General features: G+C 49.8%; 1 protein-coding gene across 7 annotated transcripts in view; it reads left to right on the forward strand.

Moving 5' to 3' along the window:
• Positions 1 to 19,472, forward strand: part of SLC13A3 (solute carrier family 13 member 3) — a 71,778-nt gene that overhangs the window by 43,730 nt on the left and 8,576 nt on the right. For 4 of the 7 annotated variants that reach the window (XM_048222244.2, XM_048222248.2, XM_048222247.2 and 1 more), the window contains 4 exons: positions 1,658 to 1,753; positions 2,744 to 2,848; positions 7,570 to 7,667; positions 12,288 to 12,400. In XM_048222244.2, the coding sequence (XP_048078201.1) occupies positions 1,658 to 1,753; positions 2,744 to 2,848; positions 7,570 to 7,667; positions 12,288 to 12,400 (412 nt within the window). Of the gene's footprint in view, positions 1 to 1,657; positions 1,754 to 2,743; positions 2,849 to 7,569; positions 7,668 to 9,399; positions 9,442 to 12,287; positions 12,401 to 19,472 lie in introns of all 7 variants that reach the window. The other 3 variants (XM_048222243.2, XM_048222246.2, XM_048222245.2) reach the window with 1 other exon arrangement.

Below are 19,472 nucleotides of genomic sequence, written 5' to 3' on the forward strand. Positions count from 1 at the left end.
TCGTTTACCCATCCCCCAGTACTTCCCCCCAAACAGGTAGCTGCTTTTATTGGTTTCCTGGGTCATCTTCCAGAGTTTCCTTAAACACATACAGGCAGATACGGTGTCTTTTCTGGTGGCTAGTCTCCCGGACAGATATGATTTTGTATGTTAGCATGTGTTTTTGTAATGTCCATAGGTGAGATTTTGGAGGCAGAGAATAAATACCTTTTCCTTTTAATAGATATTATCAAGTCATTCTCCATAGGACTTGTACGAATTTGTTCTCCCATTTATAATGTATGAGAGTGTCTGCTTGCCTGCAGCCGTGGATTTTTGCCAATCTGATAAGAGAGAAAGAATCTCCATTCAGTTTATTAAGAGTCATTTTGAGCAACTTTTCCTATTGAGAGGCAACGTGAAAAGCTTTCCTAGCTTCATAAGAGCCACTGGTATTTTCTTTCCTGTGGCTCGTTAAATTGTGTTTATGTCCTTTGTACATTTTTCAAATGGATTATTGATCTTGGCCTTACTGTTTCTAGGACTCTTTATATTGAAAGATTAGTGCTTATTCTCAATCCTTCTCATGTGGCTCCTGAATTTTCAACTACAGTTAGAAAGATTTTCCCATTACAGGAGTTGTAAAAGAAAGAAAGAAGAAAGAAAGAAAGAAAGAAAGAAAGAAAGAAAGAAAGAAAGAAAGAAAGAAAGAAAGAAAGAAAGAAAGGAAGGAAGGAAGGAAGAAAGAAAAGGAAAGAATCTCATGTTTTTATCAAGGTTCTTTTTTTTTTTTTTCTTTGTCTGTTTCTTTTTACAATGAGATCTTTAACCTGTTTGGAGTTTGTCCTTAGGATGCAATGTGAGGTTTAGATCCCCAACTTCAATTTTTGTTCCAAGTGGCCCCCCAGCTGTCCAGTGCTATTTATGGACACACAAAAGTTTTAAAATTTGACAAAGTCTGATTTATCTCTTTGGTTGCTTGAACTTTTGGTGTTATATCTAAGAAATAGTTGCCTAATCCAAACCCAGAAAAATTTACCCCTGTGTTTTCTTCTAAGAATTTTATACATGTGGCCCTTATAATTTAGGTCTGATCCATGTTGAATTAAATTTTTTATATGGTTTGAGGTAGGGGTCCACATTCATTCTTTTGCATGAAGCTATCCAGTTGTCCTAGCATCATATGATAAAAGACGATTTTTCCCCCATTGAGTGGTCTTAGTACCCTTGCCAAAACCCAACTGAGCACAGAAGTATGGGTTTATTTCTAGACTCCCCATTCCGTCACATTGATCTGCACGTCTAACACGACTGACCGAATAGCTCATCTTTTCTACACCAATCTGAGATAGCAACTTGATCATAGACTAAATCCGCAGTCTGTATCTGGACTTCCTATTCTGTTGCATTAGTTTATTCAGGTGCCTGTTTGACCCCCTAAAGAATTGTAAGACTGGGAGTCCTATGATTAGACTCACATTTTTAAAAGACCACCGAGGCTATAGGTGGGGAGAGCAGATTTCTGAAAGGGAGGACACAAGCAGGGAGGCCTCTCCGCAGCAGACTGTTGTGGCCTCCAGATCAGAGATAATGAGGCTTCGCCAGGGGGTGTTGGGGCAGTGGAGGAGTTAGTCATACTTGCAGTGGCCACTCCTCACCTCCCTACTTTCTGTTTCAGGGGCTGGAGGAAGAAGAAATCTGAGATCAAAACTGATGCAGAAGACAGGGCTCGCGCTGTGATTCGGGAGGAATTCCAGAACCTGGGGCCCATCAAGTGCGTGGTATGGGGGTTCCTGCGGGGTGGGGGGAGACAGCCCTGCATAGCCTTTCAGGAGACCTACCTCCTGGCCTGACCTCCGGACCCCAGGGAGCTGAGTTTGGGGGAATTTCAGGACGATGGCCTAGAAGCCTGGGGATGGAGAGTATAGGGTTGGCTTACACAGTCAGCCTCTTCCCCTGGTGATGGGGCAAACGCCCCGAGAACCAGGGAGCCCCTCAGGGTATAAGTTGGGGGGGGGACCTCCTGCCCTTCCAGCTAATGCACTCTTTCCCTCTGGGCACATGGGATGGCCAGCACTACCTCGGGCTGCTTCCGGGGACTTTTTCAATGCATGGTTCCCATTCAGTGAAAATACCTAGGAGTCAGGAGGTCTGCACCCAAGAGCTGGCTCTGCCACTAATACCTATGCAGCCTTGGCCAAAGCACTAACCCTTTCTGGGCTCTGCTCCGCAGTCTGTGGAATGGGCACATTGGGGAGATATTTACTGCAACGTTTGGGGATTCCGTGTGTCTGCCCCTCTCCCTGTCTGTCTGCCCCTCTGTACAGCCATGTCCCTCTGCATGTATGACTGTTCCCCTCTCTCCTGCCTACTTCTGTTTCTGTCTGCCTGTTTCCTTTTTTTTTTTTTTTTTTTTTTTTCCTGCTTTTCTGACTTCGCCTCTGCTTTGCTTTTTCTTTCTCTCTGGTGATTCTCCTTAGGACCTTGGGAAATTCCGGGTGGGCATGATATCAATAACTTGGGGGGAAGGTGGTGCCTGATGCTCTGGAGGGAGCCTAGGGGAGTGTGGGAGCCCCTGGACAGGAATCCCTTACACCCCGGGATACCCTTCCCCTCACTCTGGAGAGTGGATTACTTCTCGCAGCTTCTCAGAGGCAGAGCCCCAGGCCAGGTCACAGCCAGCAGGCACCTGCCCCAGGCCTTCTCACGCTGCGGTCTGCCCAAACCCCACCATCAGCAGGGCGCCTGCCTCTCTGTGCCACAGGTTTGCTGAACAGGCCGTGTTCACCCTTTTCTGCATGTTCGCCATCCTCCTCTTCTCCCGGGATCCGAAGTTCATCCCTGGCTGGGCCAGCCTCTTCACCCCTGGGTGAGACTTGGGGGACCTGGGGGTGGAGCCCAGCGGGGAAGATTCTGGGAGGGGGTGTCTGGAGCTGAAGAGGCAGTGCAGCTGGAGGGGCTGGGCTAGGTGTATACCCTCGGTCCCGCGTGACTGTAAACAGCTCCTTCCTTTACCCGCAAAACAGTTTAGGTTCAGATGATAAAACATCTTGGGTTCTCATGTGTTAGGAGCTTTGCCTGTGGAATCAGGCAAAACTAGGTTCAAATGCCAGCTCTGCCCCTTGTAAACAGTGGTGCAACTCTGAGCACATCATTCATTCATTCGTTCATTCATTCACTCATTAGTTTGTTGGTTGAATCGATCAACACTTATTGAGCGCCTATTATGTGCTCCACATTGTGCCAGGTGCTGGGGACACAGGCAAAAGCAAGTGTTCGACAACAAAACCCTGCAGATTGTGATGAGGGCAAAGAGCGAGCAAGAGGGCTATGTTAGAAAAGAACGGGGGGGGGGGGCATTGACTTTGGGTAGTTCTGGGAGGAAGCAAAGTTCAGAAGAGTAGTGATAAGCACTGGAGACCTGCTGGGAAGGTCTCCTGAGAGCCGGAGGCAGCAACTTAATTTAGCACATTTGGAGAACTGAGAGAAGCCCAGGGTGACTGAGGCTCGGCAGGAAGGCAGGAAAGCATGGCTGAATGGGCAGGCGAGCCAGATCCTGGAGAGTCTTATCGGACACATAAAACATTTGCATCTTTTCTGTGGGTGAGGCTCTGTGCCTCTGTTTTCTCATCTATAAAATGGTGTTGTCATAGTACAATTCTCATTGGATTGTTCCAAGGATCGATGAGTTAGTTCATGTCCAGTGATTAGAAGAGCTCATGGAAAGAACTCAGTAATGTGTGAGTTCCCCTTACTAGGGGATGGAGAGGGGGAAACAGGCAGGAGTTCTAACACCATCTAGGTGACCCCCTGTCATCTAGGACAGGGCTGGCAAACTAAGGCTCCTGGGCCAAATCTGGCCCTCCTCTTGTTTTTGAATGGCTTTTACCTTTTTAAATGGCTAAAAATCAAAAGATAAATAATATCTGTGACACATGAAAACCACATGAAATTCAAATGTCCGTGTCTACCAATAAGGTTTCATTGGAACTCAGCCACATTTATGTTCATTTATGGATCGTCCGCACAGCTTCCACACTGCAAGGTCAAAGCTGAGTCGGGACAGAGACCATACGGCCTGCAAAGTCAAGTGTTTACTGTGTGGCCCTTTACAGAAGACGCTCACTGAGCCCTGGTGTAGGGGAAAGGCCTTGCTGGCGTGTGTCAAAGTGGTAGCATTGGACGGGCAGCGTCAGGGTCTGTTTGAAAGTTAGAAATGACAGCACCTGCTACCTGGTGGAATTTGGGGGCATGAGGGAAGGAGCAGCTGCACGGACGGTGGTTAGCTGGAGAAGAACATTCTTTAGGAGGCTGTGGGTAGCTTGTCAACAAGTCGATTTTAGACTTGGGTTAGACTTGTCAAGTCAAATATGTCTTTCAAATACTGCAAGGGAGAGCGTAGGAGACTCGAGGACCCCGTACATTCGGGAGCTGGGTAGAAGAGAGACACGGCAAAAGCAGGCATTGAGGTAGATGGAAAACTGAGAGCAATAAATGAGCAAAGGCCAAGTTTGGGGAGCATTTTAAGAGAGAGCGAGTGGGTGACTGTGTCAGATTCTGGCGTGTCAGAACATGATTAGATAGGAGATATGTCCTCTGGCTTCGGTGAGATCTGATGATTTCCATCAGCTCCATCTGGCAGAAATATAATGTGAGACACATATATAATTTCCAAGCTTTAGGGGCCACATTTAAAAAGTCAAAAGAATGAAATTAATTTTTAATAATATATTTCATTTAACCCAGTGTATTATTTCAACATGTCATCCATATAAAAAATTACTGAGATATTTTACTTTTGTTCATACTCACTCTTTAAAGTCCGGTGAGCATTTTACAAGGCAGCACATCTAAGTTTGGTCTTGCCAGAATTCAAGTGTCCACTAGCCACGTGTGGCCGGTGGCTGCCATATTGGATAGAGCAGCTCTGCACCCTGGGAGTGTAGTGACGCTCAGAGCCTCAAACGCCCCCCGCCCCCGGCAAAATGGGTGATATAAGGTTCTGATCTCATGCAGATTATTATGAGGAAGAAGCCATGTCATTCCATGGAACCAAGAGGACTGGCTCTTACTACCATTGTCTTATTTTTCCAAAATGTAGATGCTTTGTTATTTTTTTTCAGATGAAAAGTGGGTGTTGTAAACATTCCAACAATACAAAGAAAGTGAAAATCACTTAGAAACCCAGTCTCCAATTCTGATACACATCTTTCCTGACTTAAAAACACCTATCCGGGAACTGTTCTATGTCTTAATCCCATTGGTGGTTACAGGACTGTATACATTAGCCAACCATTTAAATGGGTGCATTTTATTGCATGTTAATTATATTTAGATAAAACTAGCTGTAAAAATACATGCAAACTAGCTAAAGAGAAACCTATCTAAACAGAAGGTTTTTTAAACAGAAACGTGATCACAGAGACATATTATTTATGATCTGCTTTTTTCTTTTTTGTTTAATTATAAAAGTTATGCATACTCATAAAAAATTTAAATAATGCTGAAATGAAAGAGGAAAAGTTAGTTACTCTTCATCAAGGGTAAATGAAGGGATTATCATAATTAAAAGTTTGGTGTCTAACGGATTTGATATACACATGCACACATAATAATACATACACACGGACATATATCTGTGTGTGTATATGTTACAAAAATTAGAAAGTACAATAATATATTCATGGGCAACTTACTATTTCTGACCCACTTCATTTTTTTTTAAACTCTCCATAGTATTTCTACAGAATGATAACATCTTAATCTATTTAATCAATTCCTTTTGGATTGTGTCTCATACTGCAAATAAAAACTTTTCTTTTGATTTACAAAATATCTTGGTTGTACTTCTATGTCAATGCATAAAGATTGATATTATCTTTTATCTTTAAAAAAACAGATGCAGGGTATTTCATTATAGATATACTATTATATATATATTATTATACACAAGTTATTTACACATGTCCATACTAAAAATCTTCCACTTTTTCCCTGTTATCCATATTGAACATCCCTATACATAATCTGTGTACAAGAGCCCGGTTTTCCCGAGGATAACTTCCTAGAAGTACAATAACTGGGCCAAGGGGTATTCACATGTAAAGGATTGAAACGTTGCCAGCCGCCTCCTGAAGGTTAAACCAGTTTCTCTTCACCCCACCAGTATGTTTTCCAATGTCCCCATTAGGTATTATCAACACCCTTTCAGGTTTTGCCTGTTAGCAGGCGAATGATACTCCATTAGCGTGGGGTTTCTATTTCTCTAATACGGTGATATTGACAATCTTTTCCGGTTTCTCGGCCATTCGAATACTCTTCTTCCCAAATGTGTGGGCCGAAAGGGCTTTTGTTGACATTTGGCTCTGTGCTTCATTGAGCCGGGAGCCAGACAGATCTGGGTTCAATGCCCGTCTCCTGCATGGACCACGGCCTGGCCTGGAGCAAGTTGCTTCTGCTCGCTGAGTCTCAGATCCCTCATCTGAGATGGAAGCTGCCTGCCCCAGAGGGCTGTTTCTGAGACTTCTATGAGCTTAATGTCGCCACAAGACATGCAGTGGATCCTTGAAAGGCGGTAGTTAGATTTTGAGGGGCTGTGAGGCTGCCTCCATCTGCGTTCTGCTGGTGCGAATGGGCTGCATCTCCGAGTAGTAAGCCGCCCGTCCCAGGAGGAAGGCAAGCAGAAGTGGAAGAAATGCATACAAGCTCTCAGAGAAGCCCTGGTTCTGGTGCTCCATGGGAGCTCCACAGAGCCCATATTTGGTGGTGCTCAGCCTCTTCCCACTTTGGTCAAGTCTGTCCCCCTGGAGGATAAGCATTTGTGGGTTTTTTGGGGGGGTTTGTTTGTTTGTTTGTTTGAATTTTTTATTATGTTATGTTAGTCACCATGCAGTACATCCTTAATTTTTGATGCAATGTTCCATGAGTCATTGTTTGCGTATAACACCCAGTGCTCCATGCAATACGTGCCCTCCCTACTACCCATCACCGGCCAATCCCCCACCCCCCTCCCCTCTGAAACCCTCAGTTTGTTTCCCAGAGTCCATAGTCTCTCGTGGTTCATTCCCCCTTCTGTTTACCCCCCTTCATTCTTCCCTTCCTTCTCCTACTGATCTCCCTCCTATTTCTTATGTTCCACAAATGAGTGAAATTATATGATAATTGTCTTTCTCTGCTTGACTTATTTCACTTAGCATAATCTCCTCCAGTCCCATCCATGCTGCTGCAAATGCTGGGTAATCATTCTTTCTGATGGCTGAGTAATAGTCCATTGTATATATGGACCACATCTTCTTTATCCATTCGTCTGTTGAAGGGCATCTCGGCTCCTTCCACAGTTCAGCTATCGTGGACAATGCTGCTATGATTTGTCTCCGGTGGCCTCCAAGCACCCCAGGGAGCCGAGGGCAGGGCGAGAGGGCTTCAGCATCCACGCTGAGTGCAGGCAGGACAGTACCCAGTGGCCTGCAACAACGCCCCCTTCACAGCAAGTGCCTAATTCCCTCCCCCAAATCCTCATTTGCAAATCCAGCAAACCCTAGGCCTGCTGCGATGCCTAGGGTCACATGCTTTGGGGCCTTGTCATTGTAGGTTTCTTTCCGATGCTGTCACCGGAGTGGCCATTGTCACCATCTTGTTCTTCTTCCCATCCCAAAGGCCCTCTTTCAAGTGGTGGTTTGACTTTAAAGGTAAGGTGTCAAGGCCGGGGTCTCAGCGGGCTCCGTGAGGACTGTGACTTGGAGCACTGGTGGCCTCGAGGCAGCGCCCACACCTGGGACCTGAGCCCCACTGTACTAACCATGTGGTCCCACTTCTTCCCTTTTCTCTGTCTGAGGCTTTACCTGGTCTGGGCACTTGGGGCTGCCAGAGGTGACGGTCCAGGGCAGGAGTGACAACTCCAGTCCGCCAAATCCAGCCGGCTATCTGCTTCGTACAGCCCAGGAGCGACGAATAGCTTTTACTTTTTTTAATGGTTGAAGAGAATCAGAAGAAAAATATCTCATGACACAGGAACATGACATGAAATTCAGACTGCAGAGTCCATAAATAAAGTTTATTTCTTCAATAAGAAATCTGTGGACATTTAGTTAGTTAGTTACATAAGTACTTACACAGTAGCCTCGATTTTGCCTCTTGGCTCACAAAACCCAAAATATTTACTTGCTGACCCTTCTACAGAAAACCTGTGTGGCCTCTGGGTCCGAGGCAGGAGTTGCGACTCTGCGTCTGGTGCCTAAGGGGCCAGACGTGCAAATCTCAAGCTAGGTTTAACGGGATAGGAAGTGGTGGGGACCGAGGCACAACAGCCTAGCGGCGTTCTAGGTCCGGTCAAAAGGACCCCCAAGCCCTCCAAAGCAAAAGCTCGGGAGGCTGGCCCTCCGATGGCCAGCTTGTGCCCCCGCGGGGTTCCCAGCAGGTGTCTGCCAGAGCAAGGCACTGCCACCTACCACCTGGGACAGAGACTGCTTGCTCCCTCGAGGGCGGTGGGATGAGCCCTGGCCCAGGAGTCAGAAATGGGGTCGTCATCTAGAGTCACAGGCCGGTTAGCTCCGGTTTGGAGGAAGGGGTCTGAGCGTGGGGCACAAGGAAAGGATCAGCAAGGAGACGATATCACAGGGCCCCGGAAACAGTGCAGCTGAGCGAACCCTAGATCCAAGGAGCCTCAGACTGGGGGCAAAGACTGCAATCCCGGCAGGATGTGTCTCCGCTCCTCCGTCTGCCTTGCAGCTGGCCTTCATCATGCACTGGCCCCTCCAGACGTTCCCCTGCTGCTGAGCTTTGGCTTCTTTATCGCTTCTGCTGCGGTGCAGTTCCTGCTTTTTTTAGAATACGGGTTCCCTTACCATGTCTTCTCCACATCCTCACGGCACGCACTCCCACGGTGGCTGCCTCCTGCCTTCTCACTTCCGGCTGGCTCACAACCCGCCCCTCCCCATAGCACATGCATCCCTTTCTCTTTACCCTTTCATCTTTCGCTGCACGTCTGTGCACCTGCTATGTCTCTCTTCCCGTGGGTACTGCCGAGAGTGAGAATCTGCTTGGTCTGGCCTGATATTTGCGCAGCTCTCCCACCAGGCCACCTCGAAGCCTCGTAGATTCCCGGCCAGCCTGGGGATCAGCTGCCCTTGATCAGGTCCTGTCTGTGGTTCCATCACCTGTGGGCGGGCTCGAAAAGCTCAGAGCTTCCTCTCGGCCGGGGCTGTGGGGAGGGCCTGTGATGTCCATGTCTGGTATCCCAGCCGTGTGTCCCTTAGACACTCGTCACCCCTGGCTTTAGTAGTTTTATAGAACAGAGATTGCAAACTCAAATGCCCACAGGGAGGGAACAGTGTTTGGGTGCAGGAGGACTGGGTGCAGGAAAAAGTGTTTCATGACACACCGCCCTCCCCACCCTGCTTTCCTTTTGCTTTGTTGAAACAGAGAACAATGTCTATAGGAGGAAAACAGCAGCCGAGGATGCTCGTGAGTGGCAAGACCCCCCGCGTCAGGGCACCCCATCACGTCGTGGGGTCTGTGGGAAACTGGCAAAGCCAATTACCTCTAAATAAAAGGGCAGCTGTGACTCAGTTTCCACCAACTGTCACCATGCAGGAAAGCAGGACTGGTCTTGCCAGATTTGCTGATTTTTCAAGAGAAGCAAAAAATTGTATGCAATCTCCCTGATTTTAAACGTTTGCCACTAATCTGAACTGAAAAACACCGTGTGAGCCAAGGACAGTAGCGTGAGATCACGTCTGGGAGCCGGGTCTGGTCTGCCCGCGGGGTACAGCGTGCCGCTTCAGTGGAGCGTTCTTTGGGCTGGAGTTTCGGGTGTTGCCTGGTGGATGGGGAGAGGGGGGCCTCCCCGAGCACCGCCTGTCCTTTGGCCACCAGTAGGCCCACGCAGACTTGGCTGAAATGGTGCTTTCTAGCACTCAGCACTCAGGACCGACGCGGAGCCTGAGCGAGTGGCCAGTTTCCATGGACAGAAAGTGACTTGATCAAAGTCACACAGCTAGCTAAACAGAGACAGGGGATAGAACCCGGATGTCCAGGCCAACCTTGATTTCCTTATTACACCTGCTGCCTTCCATTCTTCCCTGGTGGGAGTCATACTAGCATTTCTGTCCCTTTATGTCACTCAGCGAGTATCGACACAGTGCGTCCTATGTGCAGGGCACTGTGCCTCTGGACGATGATGCTGGTGATAATGACGCCGTCCATTTCCTCTCTGTCCACCAAGCTCTTCCTCCAGATATCGTGTGGCTCACTCCCATGACTATACTCACACTCTGTCCAAATATCACCTCCCTAGAGAAGCCTTCCCTGACTACGCTATCCAGAAGAGCATCCCTCCCTTGTCACTCTCCACCCTTCTACCCTATTTTCTTTCCTTCCCAACACATGAAATTTCCTGACATTATACTTTTATTGGTTTCTCACCTGCCTCCTTTACTGGAAATGTAAGTTCTCCAAGGGGAGGGATTTTCTCTGTTTTGGCCACTTCTGAATCCCCAGTGCCTAGAAGAGGGCTTGACACGTGGTAGGTCCTCAATATATATTTGTGAAATGACCAACCAAGGACTTGCTCTGGGCCACACCCAGCGCCGAGCCCTTTGCCCCCATGGGCCCATGTCCTCTCCCCAGCGGGTCTCTGAGGATGTACCGTTGCTCCCTTTCGCAGATGAGCACACTGAGGCTCAGAGAAGTAGAGTCAGTAACTCAAGTCACACAGCCGAAGCGCAGAGCTAGGGTTCAAGTCTCGTTCAACCTCAGGCTCTGCTCTCAGCCGCTGCTCCAGCCAGCTCGCCGGCATGAAGTGGGGCTGGACGTGTGACACTCCCACCGTCAGAGGCTGTGCTTTTAAGAAACAGCGGCAAGGGCACCGCCGGATGGGAACGTAATGAAGACAATCTGAGCGAAGGTGGAGTGCCTGTCGTGGGGCAGGAGGCCCCATTAGCACTTACCGTGTCCCGCGTTTAATCGGTGTGACGTGAGGCCCACGGTCAAGGCCTTCTCCTATGTGGGGCAAGTCCCCTTTCTTTTTCAGACCTTGCCTGCCTCTTTCATGAAATCATACTTTGTCGCCTCAAGGCAGAGGGCCGAGCCACCCACCTGTCTCCAGCTCTCATTCTGGATAACTGGAAAAAGCTGAGAAGGAGAAACAAAATGTCAGTGGTTGTGTGACCCGGAATTGTTCTGGGAAGTAGGGCACTGCCATGCGTGAGCCGGCGCTGGCCTCCCCGCCTCCCGGTGGCCGCCTACGGGGACGGTCCCATTTCAAGAGCGGTCCCCCTGCCCCAGGCATCGGCCCCGCTTCGCACGCATCAGACGGGCGAACTAGCGTTTCTGGAGTCCGCACCAGGTGCCAGGCAGTGAGATGGGGATTCGGCTGTGAGCAGAACAGGACCGTCCCTCTCCACCAGCAGCTCCCTCGTTGCCTCGTCTGTGTTCATGAGGCCCCTCCAAGGACTGATTCTGTACCAGGGGTCAGCCGAGAAAGTGGGGGCTCAGACAGGCAAGGTCACGTTCAAGGGCATGCGGTGAGCCAACACCCGGGAGGGTCTGTCTCCAGGCCTCTGCTCCCAACACAGGGGGTGGCAAACTTCAGCCCGCGAGCCAGAGGCACCCCTCCCTGGTCAGTAGGGTTCCCTGGGAGCACCACCATGCCCGCTCACGCGTGTCCTTTCTGTGGCCGCTCACACCCTACGGTGGCAGCCTGGTTCCACGGGGGCTTGCGGAGCCTGGAGTATCCACCCCCGAACCCTTCACAGAAGTTTGCTGGGCCCCGTTCTAACCTGCACGCAGACACTGCTGCTTTTGAGGAACTAGAAATCCTCCCATAATTCCGAGACCCAAAGAAACTCTCAGTTTCTCTTCCTAAATTTCCTTCCACTTTTTCCCTCTCTGTGCACATTCCGTTACAAAGAGAGCCTTTTGTCTTGTAAATGAGGACGAAAGCAGCACTGCCCCAGAAGGGGTTTCAGGCCATTGAAAGGACATCCTGGACGGGGGTGGGGTGCCCAGTTCCAGGAGGTTCTCATGCTCTGGAAGCCGGGACAATTATTTTCGTTGCGAATAGAGCAGATGCCCCTCGCGATGCTCGTGGGGTTTTTCCCTGAAGCTCCCAGATCGGATGCTGGAGGCAGATTGTGGCTTCCAGGAGAATATCCTCCCCCCCCCCCCCGCCCCAAGTGTCCCCACAAAGATGGGCTGAAGGGGCTGGTGACCCTTCCTCAGGCTGAGCGTCCTGAGTGTGCATCGGGTCCCCCTCTGCCCCAGGGGGATCCGTGCCCCCTCGCGAGGCTAAGTGTCTTCTCTCCACCCAGCTTCCAACGCAGAGACAGAGCCCTTGCTGACATGGAAGAAGGTCCAGGACACGGTACCTTGGAACATCATCCTTCTCCTGGGAGGCGGCTTCGCCATGGCCAAAGGCTGTGAGGTAAGAGCTGCCAGGGGGCTGCGGGCCTGGGGAGGGGAATGCGGGGGGGAATGCGCCGGCGGCCCAGGCACCGCAGCCACCACCAGATTCCCCAGTTGCCAGATTGGGGTCATCAGGGCTCCATACTCAGAGCCTGGTGCTGTGGAGAAAAGGAGGCGTCAGGTCCGATCCAGACTCTCAAGGAGCTCATGAGGAACATGCTACTGCCAACGACTCCTGCCATCATGGCTCGAGGGGTCCCGTGAGCACAGAGGAGTAACCCCACGTCGTATTCCCCCTGGGCCAGGCACCGTGCCACGTGCTTTACCCACGTTAACTCACTCAAACTTCCCAACAAGCCTATGAGTAGATGAAGAAACTGAGGCACAGAGAAGCAAAGTGATTTGCCTAAGGTCACACAGCTACGTACTCAGGACTAGAATCCAGGTAGTTTGATGCCACGGCCTATGCTCTTGACCATGGTGATATAAATGTTAGAGATTATTAATATCAGTTAGTGTTATTATGAATATTGTTCTAGAGGGCTCTGTGACCTCAGAGGCAGGGCTGGGACTAGGGCGAGGGGCGCAGAGCACAGAATTTCGGGAGGCTCTGGCTCTCAGCGCTCTGCAGGTGTTGACACTCTGCAGTGTCGGCCGGCCCTGCTCAGAGCAGGTGCGGCCTCGGTGTTACCCCTTTAAACGCTCACGCTGACCCGAAGGGCTGGGTACTATTTGTGTCCCCATTTTACAGATAGGAAAACTGAGGCATGGAGAAGTTAGTTAAGCCACTCTCTGAAGGTCGTACAATAGCACTCTGCTCAGAAGCTGGGGTTCCAACTCCAGTCGGTCTGCTTTCAGAGGCCAGCCTCCTCACGACTCATTTTCAGGAACTTCCCAAGTGCAGGCGTTGTGTGAAGTGCTTTGCAAACAGGGACTCGGTTCATCTCATCAATACCACGGCGGTAGATGCGTTTGCTGTCCGCACATCAAAGATGAGGGAACGGAGGTAACTCGAGGCTAAAAACTTGCCTACATTTGTGCAGCAGGAGATTGTTGGAGCCGGGACTTGAACCCCCAGCTCATGATGCTGGGCCCCACCTCACCCCTAAATCTCTCCTTGTAAGCCAAGGCATTTAAAACCACCACCAATGAAGGGTTAATCTGAAATTAAGGTGAGGGAAACCTGAAATTGCTTCTCAGATTGCTTTCTTTCTTTAATTCAGTTCGAATTTTCAGGTTCCAACAATGAAACGATGTAAGACATCCGTAAAGTGTACACTAGTAAGAAGCCCCGGCTTGAGAATCCCAGTATCTGGATTCAAATCCCAGCTCTACCGCTCCCCGCTGGGGCACTTTGGGCAAGTTTCTAAACCTCTCTGGGCGCCAGTTTTCTCATCTATGAATAGGATCAAAGTTCCTCCTTCGGGGTTGTTGGAAGTAATTAGAGAACGTGCTAGCTGGTGGAACACACAGCAATGGGGAGCACGAGGAACTCCGGGTGCTCTCTCCAAATCCTCATGCCACGGCTGTTGTGGGTTCCGCTGCCAGGGAGCGGACTCTGACATGCAGGGGAGTGAGCGGGGTGTTACGCTGTGCCCCTCAAGTTCCCCGCTGTGGAGGCCAGGGAGAGAAGCACAACTGTGAGCAGACCCCACGATGCCTCCACCCCCCCCCCCGGGATCGTGGCGCTGAACTGGCCCTTCAGAGACGTCCCGACTGGTCTGAGATGGCCAGGCCACACCCCGGCATGCCAGCATCAGTCTGCCCATGTGAGCCGTCCCAGGAGTGAGTGTGACCTCGGGCAAGATGATTCTCAGGTCTGAGACAGCCTCCCGGGCGCTGACAGTGAAGGCCCGTTGTGCTCACACTCCCTGACTCCCTGCGCGGGGACAAGCAGGCCTTCGGAGTCCGGAGTGCTAAGCCATCACGCCAGGGCACCCACCAGGCCTTCACTGAAGGGGATCTGGGTGGCACATTCAGGTTCTCGACCCAACGACTCCTTTTTATGACATATATATTTATTTTACTCATTTTTCCCACAACAAATAACACACACAAATACAACAGTATAGACTTCAAAAGGAGCAAAAGGATGGGTGAGCAGCACTACTGTTTTTGTGTCCATTTTAGGAATCTTGAGGACCAGAGAGGTTAATGGACTGATCCTAGGTAACACAGCTCATAGGTAGCAGAGCTGGGATTTGAACTCCTGTCTGACTTTTCCCACTACTGCCTCCTACTGGGGCTGTATCAGGGAAGGCTTCCCAAAGGGAGTGACATGTTATCCAGGTCCTGAAGAGGCTCTGCGACGCTATGGTAAAAGGCACGGGCTGTGGAACCCGACTGTCTGGGTTGGAGTTGTGGGTCTTGTCGCTCTTCGTTGCGTGGTTCAGTTTCCTTACCTGTAAAACGGGAACAACAACGGTGCCATGTCACAGACTTGTTACAATTATGAAATGAGCCGATGCAAGTGGAGACCTTAGAACACAGCCAACGTGGTTGGTTATTATAACTGAATGCGGGGGGCGGGGCATCAGAATCTGGGATAACATGGAGGTTCCCACGTGAGCAACTCGGTGGAAAGGGTGCCATTTATCCAGATGGTACGAATCTTGCCTGACCCTGAGGCAGGGGGTCGGGGAGATGGCCCTGTACCCCGGAGGCTTCTCTGAGTTCAGGATGTGGTGGGAAAAGTCTCGGCTCAGTGGGGGCTGGGCTGCAGGACCACTAAGCACACTGGGAGGCCGGTCTGGCTCCTGGCCCAGCCCTGGGCCGCCGCTGGAGTTTCTGTTCAACGAGGGCTTTGTCTGGCAGCTGCCCCCTTCCCCCAATCCCTGCTGGTACCGTCCTCTCCCCAGGCCCGCGCAGCCTGCCCCAGGAGGAACCAGAGCGCTCATGGCACTTCCTGCTTCTTGGCCCCTGCCCAGGGCCCTCACCAGGCCACCGCCAGGCCTCCTGGGGCTTACAGGTCCTCGGATGGGGTCCAGGGTGAGCCTGGATGTGTGCACTCCCTAGTGCAGTTCGGAAGGGCTGGAAGCAGATCCCAGGGCTTGCTCTGAGCTCGGCGACTCACTTAAACCCGCTTAGTGTCCTCAGTGCATTTTCTCCTGCTAGAAAACTGCCCATGACTCCCCATATATGTAGACTCTAGTCTGAAGGCTTCCGTGGCCTACACACAGGGCCCAGCATGGCCTGGCCCCTGCCTGCCTCCCTGGCGTCAGCTCCTACCTCTCTCCCCTCGTTGGCTCCCCTCCAATCCCACTGGCCCCTTAATGTCAGCCATACTAGACTCATTTGCACCCCTGGACCTTTGCATCTGCTTTCTTTCTGCCTAATGCTCTTCCCCGAGATCTCGAGTCCTGGCCCTTCAGGTCAGCTCCAAGGTCACCAACTCAGGGCCCCTCCCTGGCACCATATCTAAAGTAGCCTTCCCTGCAGTCACTCTCCCTATAATCACCCCACTCTTTCCCTCCTGTTTCCTTCCCTGAAATTTCCTGCTCATTTGCTTGCTTGTTGGTGTCTCTCTTACTGGAATGTAAGCTCCATGCGGGCAGGGGTCATATCAGCCTTATTCACTACTGTTCCGACATCGAGATGAGTCCTGGTACATAACATGCTCAGTAAACATTTGTTGGGCATGACCCATGAGACGGGCTGTTTTAAGGGTTGATGACGTGAGGCATGGAAAGTGCCCAGCACAGGGACGATGCATACCCAGTGCTAACACCAAGACCACCTTCAACCTCACTACTGTTACTGTGAATACAGTTTTACTATCTCATGGATTGAGAAATTGGTCTTCAGGCACCTTCGTGTATATCTCATTTAATCTCCACCAAAATAAACTTATCTAAAAATATATTGGGGTTATAGGAGTCTGAGAGTAAGTCACAAGGGAGCAAACCTGGAGGCAAGTGGAAACGTGTATATTTTCCCCATCCCTCATTTCCAGCTAGAGAATCACCTCGATGAGGATGGTGGTGGAGGTGGCGATGATGATGGTGATGGTGATGATGGTGATGATGGTGATGATGATGGTGATGATGGTGATGATGGTGATGGTGATGGTGGTGATGGTGATGATGGTGATGATGATGGTGATGATGATGGCGATGATGATGATGATGATGGTGATGATGATGATGATGGTGGTGATGATGGTGGTGATGGTGGTGATGGCCATGATGATGGTGATGATGATGGTGATGTTGGTGTTGATGGTGACGGTGATGATGGTGACAGTGGTGATGGTGATGATGGTGATGATGGTGGTGATGATGGTGGTGGTGATGGTGGTGATGGCAATGATGATGATGGTGATGTTGGTGTTGGTGACGGTGATGATGGTGACAGTGGTGATGGCAATGGTGATGATGATGATGGTGATGATGATGATGATGGTGATGATGATGGTGATGATGGTGATGGTGATGATGGTGATGATGATGGTGATGATGGTGATGATGATGGTGATGATGGTGATGATGATGGTGATGATGGTGGTGGTGATGGTGATGATGATGATGGTATGATGATGATGGTGATGATGGTGGTGATGGCAATGATGATGATGATGGTGATGTTGGTGTTGATGGTGACGGTGATGATGGTGACAGTGGTGATGGCAATGGTGATGAGGATGATGGTGATGATGATGGTGATGATGGTGGAGATGGTGATGATGGTGGTGATGATGATGATAGTGATGGTGATGATGATGGTGATGCTGATGATGATTGGCATTATCATTGGTTGGAGAGGTACCCTAACGAAGTAAGAGCTAGATTATAGGTTCAAAATTCCAACCCTAGGGCAAGTCATTTCACTTATTCAGGCAAATCACCACCTCTTTGTGCCTCAGTTTCTTCAGCCATAAAATGGAGATAATTATACAACTTACCTCATGGAGTCATTACGGGGATTAAATAAGTTAATATTAGCCAAGTGTTTAGAAGAGTGCCCAGCACAGAGTAAACTCCACATTAAGTGGCTGTCAGATAAATAGTAATGAATCCTGTTCGGTGCTTACTATGTAGAGGGACTGTTTTGCAAGCATTTGTTTAATCCTTACCACAACTCCTTGAAGAAATCGAGGAACAGAGATGTTCATCAATTGCCCGAAGTCACACAGCTTGTAAGCAGTATGGTGGTCTGAATGTTCACGCATGCGCTTTTTTTTTTTTTTTTTTTTTTTTGCTTTCCTTGAACCAAATTCACCGGCTCTCTCTCCCTAGGAATTATTCTGCAGAGTTGTATACACACAGCCGAGCCTGCTGGGTATTATGAGGCTCTTAAAGATTGTCAAGCCTCTCCCCTCCCATCCTGCAATGTGGCCTTGGGCACCTCTTGACACCTTTGGGGGCTGTAAGGAAACAGTTTGACAACCACCGCGCTGGGCAATTTCTGAATTGCCTCTGGCATCTTGTGACTTGAAGCTACTAATGACAGTTGGCACGTGGGGGGGCTCACCAGGCGCTGGGGCATTTTCCAACTGCTTTGTAGATTTGCTCCTTTTCTCCCAATGGTAGCCTTCTGGGATAGGCGCTGTTGTATCCAGGTTTCCAGATGAGAAAACTGAGGCACAGAGAAGTTAAGTTACTTGCCCAGGGTGACACAGCTAGGAAGGATTATGGTGGGGAACAAGCTTAGTTTGACTCTGGGACCCTTTCTCCTCATCCTCTGGCCACATGGCATCCGACCTTGCCCATTGCTGGTTCCAGAGTCCCTGGAACACTGTGGGGCTGTGTGTTTCCAAGGAAACGGAGCTTCCAATACCTAAGGGAATGGGAAAGGGCAGGTGAAGCCTTTTGGAGTCCCCCAGGAGATCCCCAGAGAGCAGGGGCTTCACTATCCTGAAGCCACCAGACCTCCCTCTGGTTGCAGAAGCTGAGCCAAGGACCTGAGTGTGCTGGGATGTTGGTTGGAAGCCCGCCACCCAGAGGCCCGGCCACAGGGGAGCTCTTGGCTTCTCATTCATCCAAGTCATTAATATTCCCTCTCTCCAGCCTCTCTCCCTTAAATCGCACACAACTGCCATCAGTCTCTTAGCCAGAGCTGTGGCCTCTGGGAAAAACCAGTGGCCCCGTTTTCCCCTTGAAGGGTTCTCTCGCTGGGGAAGGGCTGGGGCCTTGACTCTGCCATGTGCCATCATTTCTAGGCTATCAGACAAACAGTGTGGATGTAAAAGAAGCATCTAAATTTTAAAAAGACTCTCCTGGGGAAAAATATCTTGAAGCATTTATTATTCGCTCCTTGAAGCTAACTTTTATGTCAAATTCTGGGCACAGGCATAGTATTTTATTTATGGAAAAACAGTATGCTGTGTTCTAGAATCCATTAAGAAATTTTAAGTTCTAGATAAGCAGTAAGTTCTCTATCAGACATAAAAGAAATGTATGAAGTTTCTTTGAAAAACCCAAGTGTATTGGTATCAAAGGATACTGGGTTGTTAAAAGGACTATGGTAAGCACACATTTGATTAAGTATTTAAATACTCCTATGTAGAGTAACTGCTGGAGAAGTCAGTAGAGAGAGCATGGAGCTAATTCTGCTACCCGGATGGCGGGGTGGAGTCTGGAGCCAGGGAGGGGATGATCTAACCTGTCCTTTCTCTGTCCTGGAGGGCTGCTGTCGGCTCTGGGCATCGCCCTTATTAATGACAGACTGGTGCGTCCAGAGGATGGTGCCCAAGTGATAGGGAGCTTGCAGGACCATTTTTGCTTATAGAAGTACATAGCACTGGGCGCCTGGGTGGCTCAGTTAGTTAAGTGTCTGCCTTTGGCTCAGGTCATGATCCTGTGGTCCTGGGATCAAGCCCCCGAGTCAGCTCCACGCTCAGCAGGGAATCTGCTTCTCCCTCTGCCTCTCCCCCTCCTCCTGCCCATGCTTGCTCTTTCTCTCTCTCTCAAATAAATAATTAAATAAATCTTAAAAGAAAAGAAGAAGTACGTGGCCCTGAGTGTGAAATACATCTCAGGTTATTACTTTTGGGGAGCCCAGGCAAGTCACAAAAACTTTGCCAGGCTCAGTTTCCTCCTCCGTAACACAGAGACAAATGTCTGCCTTCCAGAAAGGCTGGGAGGGGTTGAGGA

This window comes from Ursus arctos, unplaced genomic scaffold (genome assembly GCF_023065955.2).
Source record: "Ursus arctos isolate Adak ecotype North America unplaced genomic scaffold, UrsArc2.0 scaffold_16, whole genome shotgun sequence".
Classification (NCBI taxonomy): Eukaryota; Metazoa; Chordata; class Mammalia; order Carnivora; family Ursidae; genus Ursus; species Ursus arctos.